Genomic DNA, 15,452 nt, shown 5'->3' on the forward strand with positions numbered 1-15,452 from the left:
TGTAGGGAACTGCACTGTCCCTGCCAGGTGTGTGGTTAAAGGACCACAGTCTCCAGGCTGAGGGCTGTCAACTCAGCATCTTTCACCAGCACTAAATGTTCACATACAAGGTAAAAAGAAGTCCTGCGGGCCAAAAACTTACAATGAGCATCGTTACGAGGAGGTTCTTCTTGGTAACTTGAGCATGAGAGAAGATGTAGTTCAATACAGCATTCATGTCACTTTTGTTCTCTTCCCGAAGGGCGAAGACACACTTGTCATAGTGACCTGCAGTCAGAAACGAAACATGAGGACCCACAGCATTGTGTACAGCCTGCACACAGGGGTAGCGCTGGATGCATCTGGCTGGACACATTTGGTTATTTTCTTAACATAACTTGGTGAATCTGAGGGACAGAAGCATTTTTACTGGAAACTTTAGAAATCTTAGATGGTTTTAAATACTGTCCTGTCACTTGCTTTCATCAACTCCAATGCCAAATCAATGCTTTGTGAATTACACAGGGAGAGTGGTGACGGCTTGTTAGGAAGGGGCTCTTTTTCACTCAGAGAAGAATCAGAAAATAACCAGATGGCATGTGAGATCATCTGCTATAGTGAGTTGATGTGGAAATGAATCTGTGGGTATGTCTATACTGCAATGTAAATCCAGGGTTTGAACTCAGGCTCAAGTCTAACTCTCCCTCTGTCTACACACAAATGACACTAACCCAGGGCTTGGAACTAGGACCCCACGGGGATAGACGGTCTGAGCCTGAGTCAAGTCGGGACCCAGGGTTCAAGCCTTATTGCTTTGCAGTGTAGACCCAGCCCGACTAGACTTGTGCTCTGGGAGTCCACCAAAAGTATTCCCCAATCCCACAGGCCAACTTCCTTTGTCCTCTGAACAGTCAAGTTTGGTCGACAGTCAAGTTTTCCCACACTGTGAACAAAGGGTTAGAGCGGCCACACGTTGGGAGGGTGCTAGGAAGTCTGGGATATGGGTAGTTGGACTCCAGCCCACATAATGCAGTATAGACACCGAAGCCCAAGGCTGCAACCCAGGATTCAACAATTCCTAACCTGGAGTTACAAATGAGATGCTCAAGTCCTGGGTTAACCAAGCCAGGGTCTGCTAACTCGAATTCAACTCGCCCTGGGCTCATTTTACCTTATGGACATACCCTGTAACACTAGAAAGCTTGGCATGCACAGGGGGCAGGAGGGAAGAAGAGGAGAACTGAATCGGAAAGAGCGTTATCTGCAATAGCTTAAAAGCAGCGGTGGTTCACTGCCATCCTGTGACTGGTAAAAGTATTGCAAGGTTCACATTGAAATACCTGGCTATGGTATTCTGCATGGAAATCGGAGAATTGTTCTTTATAAAAAGGGAGCACTGAAAAGTCTCCTGATACCTTACAGCAGTTTCAACTGAAACAATGGATCTCTTATTGTATTCCATTTTCTTACAGTAGCATTTACTACTGCATTGCCCACTTATTCTCCAGCTGCCATGGTGGTTCTGATCTTAGCTAATTTCCTGACACTTCTCACATGCTCAAGTGCTCAGAAGTCAGGAAATAAAACAGTTTACAAAGCCATGAATCTACATTTCAGTCTCCAGCTTGAGAGAGATGATCGGGGGTGGGGGGGCGGGGGGGGAACCTTTAATCATGGGCCCTTGCAGACAGGAAGAACCAGCAAAAGGCAGGCACAGAAGGTCAAAATAAACCAAACATGAAGGAGCAAAGAGTGGGCAGAACTCTGCCTGACTGAATCTTAGAGAGCTCAGAAACATACAGTGAATTAATGAATCATGTTTTGAATTCTGCCTCTTTTCTGGAGCGACTTCAACCCTGAATCACGTAAAGTCTCAGCTTACAAGGCTCTGGAGTAATTAAAAAAGAGTGCATGCCTATAGAAGATGCACCACACTTACACAGCTCAACAAGAGGAAAGGATCAGAGAGGGACTGATGAAGTCAACTGTCAGCCTCTGTTGTGAAGATGTTCACAGCACTGACCCAAAAAGAATCAGTGTCCTGTTAAGGCACCTAAGCAGCGGGGAGGAGAGCTGAGAGGATGTGGTAGATGACGTGTCTGCCAGGGGGGACGGGGACGAGCACAGGCTTAACCTAGGAGGGGAGTTTGGTGGATGGACTTGTTGCTGTGTGCACCTCCCTGCATGCTCCTACCATGGAGGCTCACCACATTGGGAGTTTAATGGTTTTTAAAAAGCCCTCTTAAACAGTGACGCAAAAGGAAACCTGTCAGGCCATGCCACAAGGAGCCATGACACGCTGGTCTCATTTGGAAGATGCTTTTAGTGAAGCCTACAGGAGGCGCTGTGCTCCTCCCAGAATTCAAATCCTGATGTGTTCAAGACTTACCATGCTGGAACTGAGTCTCCACCTTTAGGTACTGACGGAGCAGATCCATCACCACAGCTTTCATGTGGCCTCGAATGCCACTCCGATACCTGCGGGAACAGCAAGGGAAGGTCACTGGAGGACTAAAATGCCATTGTCCTGCTCGTGAAAGGCTCTGAGAGTCAATACAACTGCACAATACAAAGGAAAACACACACAGATGCTCCCAGGAACTCCTGGAGGTTCAGCGCAGTCAGAATGAACATACAACCTCTGACACTCTTCACATGAGCAGCACGCCACACGGCATGTTGAAAACACTTCCCAGAACCTTCCCAAACCCTATGCTTCTAGAGCTGTGAAAAGGGTGGAGAAGATACCAGCTACTTGACAGAACGGCCAAGACAGCCTCATTACTAAAAGACAAAAGTTACACCTGCTTCCTTGAAGGCAAAGAAAAAAAAAGTGACCCACAGCTTTGCTTCAGCCCTTGCAGGCAGCAAAAAAGAAAAAGGAACGGAGGAAGGGATGGGCTCCCGTGAACGAGCTCACCGTTGCACCAGCTGCACGATGCTCTGGGTGTTCATGAAGAAGACCTCGCGCTCAGACTTGCGGTTCAGTGTGGCTGCATGACTGTCCAAGATGTTGGCGATCTAAGAGAGAAAAAATAGTCCCATGCTGGAGAGGGGGATATGGGTGGAGAACATTGCCACAGGAGCAAAGGATTTCTGCCAGACCAGGTGAGAGCACTGGGCCACCAAGCCCATTCTCCAGACTCCAGCAGAGGCCAACATCTGATGCTGCAGAGGAAGGCAAAGTACCCTCATTATGAGCCAACCTATTATGCAATACATATTTCTCCAAGACCCTGCAGCCAGCAGCTGACACCCTGAATGCCAGTAGTAGTTCAGAGATTTCTTTAATGTCAGGAGGAAGCAATGGGATCATCCAATCTCACCTCCTGAAAAAACAGAGACTGTACAATTTCACCCAGTCATTCTTGTATTGAGCCGCAAAAACTGTAGCTGAACAATAGCATATTTAGGATACAGTAGTTCTGAGCACAAAGTCAGATTTCCTCCAAACGGCCAAACATTTCTGCTGCAACAACCTGCTACTTGTTCACAGATGAAGGAGTTACTACTTTAACTCAAGCAGCAGAGATCCGGGGTTTTGGCAACTAAGGTCCAGGGTTCAATTCCCATTGCTCTCCATGGGCTATTATACAAACCGACCTCCCTACCAAAAAGCCCCCACTTTTCACCTCAAGCTCATCTCCAGATAATTCAAAGGTATTTTCCCTCCATCCCAAAGTGACCTATTTTGCTTTCCCTTTCCAAAGGGCTGTTCATTACCTGCTGGCTTGGAAACTGACAAAGGACCGACGTGATGTTGCTAGCATACTGGGCCATCTCCTTCTTGATGGACTTCTCCACATTGGGTGGGATCCTCCCAGAGACGCTGGTCATGATGTCCTGAAGCTCCAGGAGAGGCAAAGATGGGTCTCTCAGGGTCTTCATTAGCCGCTCAACCCAGTCCTTCACCTGGAGACAAGCCAGAGAGAGGACAAGAACCAAATGCAATATGGAATGAAGGGAAGGGCTGGTCTCATCAAAGCTTGTTCAGTGTGGCAGTCCTACAGTATGACCCCACCTGGGAGCCACTCTCGTTCAAGGGGTGCAGATCAACATGGGTGGGGAAAGGTGCAGAACCACTCCCTTCCTTCACCACATATGCTAACTCGATGGCAGGTAAAGCTGCAGGGGGCTGCTTGAAAGGCATGCGCCTTCCTTGTCCGCTCCCAGTGTGGCCCCTAACATCGCTGGCTGTGGAAGCAGCTCTCCCATACTAGGCTGCAGGCATAGGCAGCAGTCCTGCAGCCCATCTGGTCTCCTCTTCAGTTCTGACTTGGGTGGCACCAATGGACACATCCCCCTCGTGCCCCCAACCTTCTGGAAATAGGGGACTGGGGAAAGGAATCAGGGCTACCAGAGAGGTAGTATATGAGGCAGGGCAGTGTAGTGTAGTTTAGTGTCCTGCCTCTCAGTCCCCTGCTCTAACCATTAGAGTTCATTGAGCTTGTACGCAAATTGGCTCCTAATATCCAGGAAGAGTTTGCCCTCCACCTGGGACAAGCGATCAGTACCTTGCTGCTGAAGTAGGGCTCTGGCAGGCAGTAACCATTCATCACATTGACCAGGTTATCGAGGACACAGTGAAAGACACGATGGAGCTTCTCGCCTCGGAGGGCTGTGCTGTGGATCTGTGGTAAGGTGCCTGTATGCAGATCGGCCTGCGAACACAGCCAACAGAGAATAAAGCGCCTCCAAGCCTCCTCCCACATGGCATCAGCAAAGAGAATCACACTTGCTTCTCTCTCCACCCCCCACTTTTCAACTGGAGACCCAATAGCCTACAGCACAGGGGGGAATTAGACTCAGACAGGAGGATCTCAGGATGGAAAATCCTCTTGGACAGTCATGGGATTTTTGTTGGATCTCAATGACTGCATGCCCCTGAACCCACAAAATAAGGCCCCCAGCCTCTTTCTGATGAATTCCAGCTGATCTCAGTGTCCAGAACCAGAAACAACAAGATCTCAGAGAAAGATTCAGTGGAAGCCAGTAGATACTGCACTGGTGCTGATAACCTCTCCCCATCTCCCATAAGATGATTAGGTACTAGCATCCATTTTAGAATAGTTCCTTTTTCTTTCACCATTCACATCCACCCACCCACATCAAACCCGACTTGCCCTTAAAGACCCATGCATTTGTCCTCCACCCCAAAGATGATCCATGCACTGGCTCGCTCCCCACTTGTCCAGCTTTGCCGAGACTGTTTGTATCAGTCCCAATGCTCTTGAAACCGGGGTATCCATTCCTGTCTGTCAGGAAGAACTCTCTCTGTCTCACAGTACTACAGGTGTTTGGAACAGTCAAGTGGCCAAAGAAAGTAGTGGGTGCAGGGAGCATAAATGTGTCTGAGGAAAGGATGAGGCTTTCCCCACCCACCTATATCACCTGGAGATCAGGTGCTGAGATAACAAGGAATGAGTCTGAGATAAATGTCTAGATCAGATCTGAGAGAAAGGCTCTGTAGGGTTTACACTTCCTTGACTTCTTCCTTTGAGACAAAAATCACACGGTGAAAATCTCAGCATGACATGGGCCTGTCCTCTGTTGCAATTCAACACCACCACCAGAAAATCTCCAGGAGCTTCCTACCTGCTGAACCCTGCTGGGATCATCCAGCTGCAGTTTAGCAATTACACAGCCAGGGTCCAGCACTGCCCCAGGGCGTTTGACATAATGGATGCAGCCTGATTCTGCTGCCGACAGCGTCATCACCATTTTCATCACCTGCAGCAAGAAGACAGGTTACACACTCAGATTCCCTAATTCATTCAAGGTTCATGCTTCAACAGCCCCCTTTCTATGCCACAGGTAATCTGACTAGCAAGGGTCTTTTGCATTCAGCAGTCACCCTGAAAGGCTCGTAGTGCAGATGCATGCTGGGAAGGAAACCCAGGAGCCCGTAGTAAAGGGCAGAGCAAATGGTCTGAATGCAAATTAGAGCAACAGGAAACCAAACTCAACCAATGGAATCTCATCTCTTCTGGATTCTTTCACCTCCAAGAATAAGTAAAGGTTCCATGCTGAGCACTGGACTTTCAGGCAGCCTGCAACTCGCTGCCATGGCTGTGATATCCTAAAGGTCAGACATCAATGGCAGATGCCATTGGAATATGCTGGCTGGTGGGTTTGTGCACTACTGGCTTCCAGTGGAGGGAATTAGAGCTATTGGCCAGAGTGTCATAGGCTCTATAGAGCTCTTCAAACTAACAGAGATCTCCCTTTAGTTTACAAGTAGGAGCCTTGTCCTTGGAGCAAAAAGATCTAGGGTCTATCCGTGCTGTTGCTGTGGAAAATAGCCCAGCAACCAACGACTGGTAGGTTCTCACCAAGCCATGAATATGTTACAATATAAAAGAGCTTGCATAAATAACATGATCTACAGTCTGATACATTTCTCCTACACACTGTCCCTAATAACCACCTTAATCCCCCACAATCCACTCTATACCCTCCTCTCTAAAGTCTGGTTTGATCCCTCTCTCTCGGACACAGCCCCCGTCTTTGCCCATTGTGCCTTGGGAATTGCTTGTCCTCCCCCTCTTTGGGAGTTAAGTAACCTCCAAGGGGGAAGGGAGGAGCCACGCTTAGTTTCAGCTTCCTCATTAACTCATCTGATCAAGCTGATAAATGACCAGTCAGTAAGAGCAGACATAATTCACTGCCTCACTCTGTCACTGGGCCTGGGCCAGCCCTGCTGCAGTGACCACTTAGCCCAGAGGAACAGCAAACCTTTTCACAGCAGCTGTGAGACATGGATTGTCCATCTCTCACAGCACTCTGGTCTATTCCTCTTTGGCCAGTCCCACAGCAAGGTGGCCACCGCTGTCTATATGCGCTTTCTTTACCACTGGATATTGCTGGGAGGTTTTGCCTCCCACTGGTACATTCATTAAAACACAGGTTTTAACATTTACAGTGCTAAGCTATCTCTTCTCCACCCAGCAGCTCGTTTTTGCCTTCTGAGTGGGCACAGACAAAAAGCGGGGGGGGCCTGGAATACTGAGAAAAAAATATCACAAAACATTCCACCCACCACCATCCAACCCCCAGTTTTTCACTAAAGTTTCTGAGTATTTCAAAATGTTCCTGCTCAGCTCTGCTCCCAGGATTGAGCATCTGCAGCCAGCCCAGTCCCATGTAGCTCTTTTACCTCAATTTCAGCAAAGCACTGGCCTGAGAATACATGTCCCCCATCCTCCACCACATACTGGATGAGCTTCCCAGCCGAGGGGGAGCGAAGGAGAGACGGATCATTTTCCTTCTCAAACACGCAGGTCTTGTTCCCTATGGTGATGCGGTACCTAGAGAAGAACATCTCAATGGAATGCCATGTGGAGTGTATAGGAGGGAGAAATCCAATCCCCCCAGCCCTAGATCATAATACAAGTAGCAATTATTTGCAGTTTAGTGACTTGGTTCTAGAGGTGAACAGCTGCGTAATCAGGGCTGCGGGGGTCAGGAAGGCATTACCATCGACCCCTAGCATACGTGCAGCATTGCTTCTTCTGAATCAGTAGGTAATTGGTCACTGAGGGAGCCTGGATGCTGGACCCAATGGACTCCCAATACGAACCGGTCTGGTAAATTCTATATAAACCAAGATCGACAATACTGGAGGTTGGATGTATTAATACAAAGCTGTCAAATAGCAAACGCTCACCAAACCTCCCACATCCAAACTCCTCCAGTGCTCAGAGTGCAGTTGAGAAGAGCAGGCTACACCCTTGTGGTGAAATGAGGAGTTTCAAAAGGCATTTTGTTTAGATTTTTATAGCACCTTACAACCCAAGTCTTTCATAGACTACTGGCCGGATTCATTAGAGTCAGCACAGAGAAGGAGGCCCGATGCACCCCAAGGGGGTTATGTGGTATAAACTCCAGGGGCTGAGAGCTGAGGAAATGCACTGACTCAGCACATCCACCACCTAGGCTTGCTAGGCCCTATTCCCGGCAATGCCACCAACTTCTCTCATTGTGTTAAGCCCTCCACTCAGTGCAACTGCAGGATACTGTGCAAGGGTCTATGCGGCCATAAACCAACAAATCTGAGTCTGCGCATATATAAAAAGGTCACTCGCCCAGCCTATGGAGTGGAATACAACAGCTGTTCTGTACCAGTGGCAGATTTTTAACAAGATAAAGTGAAAACGAACTTTCCAATGTAAACTGAAAGGGCATAACTCGGCAAAAAGAATATAATCACCCGAGCTGGGATTTGGCCAGCATGTGCTAGCCTCTCTTTTTGTTTTGCCCCCACCCCTCCCCCCAGAAGTCACCACAAGCAGGGAAGAAACCTCTTTCCGTAAAGGCAGAGGTCTCCACACTGTCATGTTAGGTGGTGTGTGGGGAACACTAAACTCCCACCTTCTTGCAGAGACGACATCTATCCACTCTAACTACCAAGGGCCTGTAGGAAACTGGAATGCAGGCTCCCATTCAGCTCAACAACCCATTGCTAGCAAACCAGATGGGCAACCTAGGAGTTCACCCATCTCCTACCTGGAAGGATGAGGTTGCAGAGTGGCTGGAGAAGAAAGAGAACCACATATCATATTGGTGCATCGCATTCCAAATCCTGTTTCCAGCTGCAGGCAACCCCAAATGCTTCAGACGAAAGCAAATTTTTTCCCCTACTCCTGTCCCTAATAATGCACCTACCGAGCTCTTCAGTATCGTATAGTAGTTGGGGGGATTCCTTCCTGACCCTGTGATACGCAGCTGAGGCCTCAGACCATGACATTCTATTAGCCCATCTTGGCATGTATGTAAATTGTAAGTGACCATAAAGGACCCCTATAGCGGAGATTGATACCTGTCCACTTCTTCTTTCATGTAGGTTGTGTAGCTGCTCCCATCATAGGATAAGAGCAGCCCTCCGTCACTCAATCGGTGTACCTCAACCTCCACGTAAGAGTTGTTCATGACGACCACATAGGAATTGGGAGACTGCCGGGTCACCTATGGGTCCATGAGCAAGAACATGGACCAACACGTAAAGGAAACGTGGTAACATTCACATTATACTGGCTGGAGCACCAGGCAGGTTCCTTGGTTTCTGAACTGACTGTTACATTCAGTAATAAATGAAGATGTCTCAGGGAAATGTGGATCACTTGTTTTATTTTAGATAATTCATAAATAAAACACTCTTCACCACCTGCAGGGTGGTGCTGGGTACTGAAAATTTAATGTAAAAACAGGGGTCTTGCAGGGCAAAGGTGTGGCAGGGATCTCACTGTAAGTGAAATGTAATGGAAGGGAGGGTCTCTGAGTGGGGACAATGTATAGGAGATTGTAGAGAAGTTTCCAAACCCACAGAAGCAGAGAAAATCCCCTTCCAGCTCTCCTTGTCTCCTTTGCCCACCATCCAGATTTGATTTTAACTTGATGATCCTGTTCCCAACAGTCACTGCAAAGCCAAGACAGTGCCAAACAACACGAGATCCCTCCAACCCACAGTGGAGAAGGGTCTCCGCATTGTACTGTACCTTTAGCACGTACTTCCTTCCATCATAGATGAGTTCAACATCCACTGTGTTCAGCAGTGTATGAGCAGGCAGGACCTGACCCCTGAAAGAGGGACACATGCAAGACGTTACCTTTCAGATTCTCTAAATGGCCACTGAGGGGAGTGTGTGTGTGGGGGGGGGGGGGGAGGGGGGGGGGTGTTAAAACACAGCACACAAGCATTTGGAGACCGCACTGGCATGGAGATTGGCCATCTAAAACCTTAAAACCATCCCTCCTTAGGAGAGACATCACTCTCAAACCCAACATATGTTCATTCCCATTCCACATAGACCTGTTATATCTCCTCTGCCCCGCCCCAACCCACCTGCTTTACTGATAGTGAATGATTTGCACTGAAACATCGAACACATTTACAGAATATCTTTGTTGTGCTCCGTAACAGCCCCATGTGATTAAAAGCAGCTTTTCACTACTATGCTCTTCGGATCCCTCGTCCAGCGCCGGGGGCCCCAAACATGGGCCTGGCAAGGCTGACAGCCTCATTTGGAAAAGTGTACCTGTCATGTCAGACTCAGTCAGAATTAAAATGTTATGACTGGTCTCCCAAGGACTCCCAATCCAGTTTAAAGCAAGCTAGAATGTTAGGGGGTTTCTGAGCACTAGCAGAAGGCACCTGATGAATAGCTCTGTAGACTTGGACTACAAAACAGGGACAGCACAAGATTTGGCAGTGCAAGCTTTACCCAGGCTGTCCTGCCAATGGGTCTTAACTCTGTTATCCATTCAATCCCTGGCCTCTCTCCTGAGACTGCCAACGACTATGTTTCTCAGAGCCACTGGTGGTGGATTTTTTTGGAACACGCATGGACATCTGTCCATCAAGAACTGGCCTAAAAATGCTCAACAGCCACCGGGGCCAGAGAACAGCCATCAGATGATAACAAGCTTTAGGCACTTCTGGCCTGGGTTGCATTTGGGCTATGTATGACTTGAGCTTTTTACGACGTCAACGATCTGTGACTACTGCTAGCTGCAAAGAGTAATTTTACCTTTCCAGAGAGTGTAGGAAGTTGGAGACACTGTTCCGGAAGCTCACGTCAGCCACATGCAGAGCCCCGCACACTACCCCTAGCATGGTGTCAGGCCTCTCTGCCTAGAAGGAAAAGGGTTTGGGATGAAGGAAAACCTCAGTCTTTCCACATGCTCAATTCCTTCTTCTTTCTCAGCCCTCCATCCTGGCCTCTCCCTACTTGAGAGGGTCAACCATGTCATTATGCTCAGTTGCATTTGCTGTCAAAGGCAGAAAATCCCTTAAAGTTAAAATGGTTGTAATACTTATGGTAGCCACACATGAAAGCATGCCAGTAAGCAGGTCACCTCTGCGCTCGTTAAAGGAAACGATTTGAGTTTTATGCTCACTGGGCCAAATCCTGAGGTACTGTACGAGTTTCACTCTTGTCATTTGTTTAAAATTCCTGGTGAAGACAACAAGCCTAATTCTCAGTTATACTAATGCTCCTTTACAGGTGCTTAAGGACTCTCTATACTGCCAAAATGGGGTAAAAAGGCACAGTGTCAATGAGAACGAAGCCCAGTACATTTTTTTCCAGAGTCCTTACTAAGGACTGAGTAGAACGTCATCGTTAAATCTCTGTACTCTCTGACTAGTAAGGGCCAAGCTTTCGAGCTAATGAAATGTCTTTTTCTCCCCAATAAATCAACCCCCACTCCCCAAAGTTTATAATCCCCTGAAGCAAGTGGGGTATACCTGCACTTTCTCAGCGATGAGCCTGTCCAACCAGCCAGTGTCAATGCTGTTCTGCTGGAAGCTTTCTGTCTCCAGCAGTTTAATCAAGTACTCAACAGTGGTTCGGAAATCCCCTCGGATGGAAAGTTCCTTCAAAGCCACCACCATGTTTCTGAAAGGAAAAGGAATTCACAAACCACGTCTCACTAGCAGTTTGTTGTGACCTGGTAAGTCTAGACAGTTACCGCAAATTAACATCCCCAGTGAGTCACCTGGAAAAACAAGTTAGTCATGCCAATAGCAGATGAAGCGCGTGCACACATGGGAGCAAGATGCTATCCATGCACCGCGCCTGGGAATGAGACGACATCAGTTTCCTCCAGCATACACTTGGGATTTACCATGTGCCTTTCTGATTTTGTGGCTATTCTTTTCTACTCATCCTTCGTCCTGGCTTGATCGTCATTGCTGGAGATCTTGGTAAATGTGGTTTCAGTGGAGTGAAAAGACCAAAAGCCAGACTGGAGCGTGGCATTGAATCTGCATAAGGTTTCCGCTAAAAGATTTTACTTCAAAATCCACTCTTCCTACAGGACATTTGCTAAAACTGTATTCTTCGCATCCACACCTCTCAACCGTACCTGATTTAATAGGTACTTCATCCACATAAGTACCAAATTTACCATTGTCCAAAACAAACCTGGCATTATCCCACTGATTATTATTGGCAATAGTCAATGTTGAATAACGAAAGTGACATTATGCTCTATACATTTTTACCTTTCAATCTGGTTGGTTGTGTGAGAGACAAACTTCCAGGTCTCAAAGGATCTTTACGTTATGAGACCCAACAAACTGAATGGAAGGGTGAGTTCTACTCCCTTTCATGCTTACCATAACCCACAGAAAAACATTTCTGCAAGAAAAGCTCATAATATGACAGTTCTACTAGAAATTAAATCTATTCAACATGTATAGGATACTATTGGACAGATGTTTATAATGTTCCGTTTAACCCTTTAGAGAAAACCAGCCTGTATGGTACATGTTTTCCATACTTTCATTCAGCTAAAAGTCAGGAAAATGCCCCCCCCTATGAATTTTTATAAAATATTAAAAATTTGGTAAACTTTTTCATATATATTTATATTAAATAGGTCTTGCAAAACTTAAGTAGGAGGTTCGATTTTCGCACCAACTCTGTAAGTGGTACTCATCAACTTTGGGGGTCTTAAGCTCAGAGGATAAACCATCTGTAGGCAGCAAGAGCTTCTCCTTAACAGAACATCGTTTATAATAGGAAATTGAAAAGGTGACAAACAACAAGGTGTAAACAGAAAAGCTCCCATGCTTGGGATTCAAACCTAATCCTATGACCCTGAGTGTGCGGCCCTTCCCTTCCCCAAGGCATTCTCTCCCCACCAGCTCCTAAGCAGCCACTCTGATAGAGGAAGCTGAGTTAGATTAACTCCTTGTTCATTGGCAACTAAATTACAGTTGTCACAAGGGATTACAGATCCCTTCCAAGAGGCTAGGTTTGCATACAAAATCGAAGTCACACATGGAGTTTATGGGGGTTCCACATGAGGCACTTGTAGAACCAGGCCCTCTATAGAGCACCGAGGAGGGTTTTCACAGTGAGCTAGTTCCATATGCCAACCACTTTCCTGGCTACTTACGAGATGGCCTCCTCACGGTTCTCTCCCCAAGAGAAGCAGTGACCAAATTGAGAGTCAGCAAATTCGTGAAGCCCCCCCGCGGCAGCGACACTGAAATAGCCCCAGACGTTCTTATTGCTGCGAAAATTCAGTTCTTGGACTGTTCCAGAGCTGGGTTTAAAACCCTACAAGGAAATATATTAAATGGTTATGCACCCCAAAGGAAAAGTAAATGTTCCACGAGTAGTATGCACTCGCCAAAAAAACACACACACAACTGGGAGTTGCTTAGGCTACAGAGATTAGCAGCGCGTCCCAGCACTGGGATATCACATGCTAGGTAGGGTCAGGCTGCATCCACATTGGATGGGAGACCTCCAAGATAAACCCAAGTGCTGTAGGAAGTGATGTAAAAGATTCAATACCAATGCACCAGAATGGGTCTAAGGAGTGCTGTGATGCAAGCGATGCCATCCGTGAGAAACGACAGGAAACCAAGGTCCTATCCAAGGTCTTTGGGGTCATTAACCTCTTAACTGTTAACCAGCTACTGTGCACAGACATACTTTGTGTGAGAGAGCAAACAGCTCAGGAGCGACGGAGTTCAAGATCCTGACGCACTTTTGACAAGAGTAAGAGTATTATTCTGATTGAGAGATGGGGAAGGTTTTATCATACTATACAATACTCTCTCTTTAGCTAACCTCAGCCAAAAAAAGGATTTCTCAGCTCACTTGAATTTGGTGCAGAAAGTTCCGGGTTTGATCCTTGCTGATGACTGTGTGCGCGAACCATGGCTCTTTAGAATGACACCCATACTATAGAAACAACAAGCACTAAGTGGAGCTTTTACCTCATCTGGATTTTCACTGGTGATACGAGCAGCGATCACATGACCCCGTGGACAGGGGACATGGGCTGAGTTCTCAAAGTCAATGGGTACATCGCCCCACGGAGACACCCCATACATTACTCGGATATCTTTGATCCTGTGGAGGGGAATCCCCATGGCAATCTATAGGAGAATATAAAAATACAGTAAGCTAAGTTTTACTTCTCACATAAGTACCACTTCCCTGAACCTTCACAGGTTCATTCCACCCATCGTCGGTGGCGGCTGGACACTGGTTATATATATTACTGTGATTCTAGGGCTTTCTTTTCAGGCGTAATGTCACAATTCTTTACCTCAGGATGCACCCAATAATAATGTTTTGCACCCCTTTACCTGTCCGCCTCAAAGTGCTTCGCAAAGATGGATGAATGTCATCTTTGTTTTACAGAAGGGGAAACAGATTCAGAAAGGAAGTCCTTTGCCCAAGCTGACAAGGTGAGTCAAAGAAACAGCTGGGAATGGAATTCAGATGACCCGACTCCCTGTTCTGTGACCTGGTCATTGGCCTATACATAAGGCTATCCTGTCTACCTGAACAATACATATTTCATCGGAATCTGCAATACAGTCAAGAGAGAGAACATGCTCTTTGTGTAAATCCAACATGCTCCAACTGAAGCCAAAGGGCTAAATCTGGCTGGCAGAATCGCAAAACTCAGGGCTTGTGGCTGCTCTCTTCCAGTAACTGCAGCTTGAGGACAAAGTTGATTAACTGTGGTGTCTTCCTGCCAGTGAAGTCAAACAAATAATTACTGTTTATCTACCAGGGAAGAGACAGGAAAGAAAAACAGCAAGGAGCATTTATTAAAACGTATATGCCATATGGATTCTGGCATGTTACCATCATGGCGCTAACTGTGTCACTAAATTTAAGCACAGCTGCACATGGAACAATTACTACAAATGTATTAAGACAGAGAGTCTGGCCTGATTGGCGTAAGTTTCAGCATCCTGAGCTGCTCCTTTTCGGCAAAAGGATGCTTGACTTTAAAAGCCAAATGATGAACAATTGTTTTTCTAGGTGATCTTCCACACCTGCGCATCTCTGGGCATTCAGGCATGTGAAACAAAAAAGCCTCCCTTGTAAGTCAGGAATTTTTACCAGGAGCTGCAGGAATACATCTTAATGCCTTTAGAAAACCACAATAAGGATGTCAGGAATTACCAGATTCACTGGGAAGTCTGGAGAAAGGCCTTGCAACGGCTCCTATTTCTGGGAAGCCAGGGAATAGGTACCGAGAAGCTTTGTGCTCTCACATGCTGCTCACGTGAACCAGTTTGTTTATTGTATAGAAGCTTGTTGGGTACTTGGATGAGGAATGTAACAATTCCACTTTGGGGGATATTTTGAATATCAAGGATGGTGTTACTGGATAATGTTGCCAGCAATTTAAATATTTCTTAATTGGACATAAACAACAATTTGAGGGGGCACCACTTGGTTAAAATTATTAAAGACAAATTTTCTTATTAGTATTGCATTTAATAGTTCTCTTGTTAATATGCCAAGTCTCATGCTTTCCCTGTCATATCAGTGACTTGATCAATTAACTTTACATGACTCATCTGTAACAACACCGTGAAGCTGAACACTGGGAGTGACCCAGACAGGAGCCCCTCAACTCAGATTCCAGTGGAACCGGCTATTTGTGCTCAGACCTCTCCAACACCCCACGCTTTGAATACCTTTCAATGC

The 15,452-nt window shown here is 46.7% G+C and overlaps 1 protein-coding gene across 9 annotated transcripts in view; it reads right to left on the reverse strand.

The window, feature by feature from the left end:
* Positions 1–15,452, reverse strand: part of ACACA (acetyl-CoA carboxylase alpha) — a 206,454-nt gene that overhangs the window by 130,344 nt on the left and 60,658 nt on the right. For all 9 annotated transcript variants that reach the window (XM_043531245.1, XM_043531243.1, XM_043531244.1 and 6 more), the window contains 13 exons: positions 13,715–13,876; positions 12,883–13,046; positions 11,225–11,375; positions 10,506–10,609; positions 9,474–9,555; positions 8,798–8,943; positions 7,136–7,286; positions 5,575–5,709; positions 4,494–4,640; positions 3,703–3,891; positions 2,900–3,000; positions 2,369–2,457; positions 143–267 (listed from right to left, as the gene is read on the reverse strand). In XM_043531245.1, coding sequence (XP_043387180.1) covers positions 143–267; positions 2,369–2,457; positions 2,900–3,000; positions 3,703–3,891; positions 4,494–4,640; positions 5,575–5,709; positions 7,136–7,286; positions 8,798–8,943; positions 9,474–9,555; positions 10,506–10,609; positions 11,225–11,375; positions 12,883–13,046; positions 13,715–13,876 — 1,746 coding nt within the window. The remainder of the gene's footprint in view (positions 1–142; positions 268–2,368; positions 2,458–2,899; positions 3,001–3,702; positions 3,892–4,493; positions 4,641–5,574; positions 5,710–7,135; positions 7,287–8,797; positions 8,944–9,473; positions 9,556–10,505; positions 10,610–11,224; positions 11,376–12,882; positions 13,047–13,714; positions 13,877–15,452) is intronic.

Source organism: Chelonia mydas, chromosome 17, assembly GCF_015237465.2.
Source record: "Chelonia mydas isolate rCheMyd1 chromosome 17, rCheMyd1.pri.v2, whole genome shotgun sequence".
Classification (NCBI taxonomy): domain Eukaryota; kingdom Metazoa; phylum Chordata; order Testudines; family Cheloniidae; genus Chelonia; species Chelonia mydas.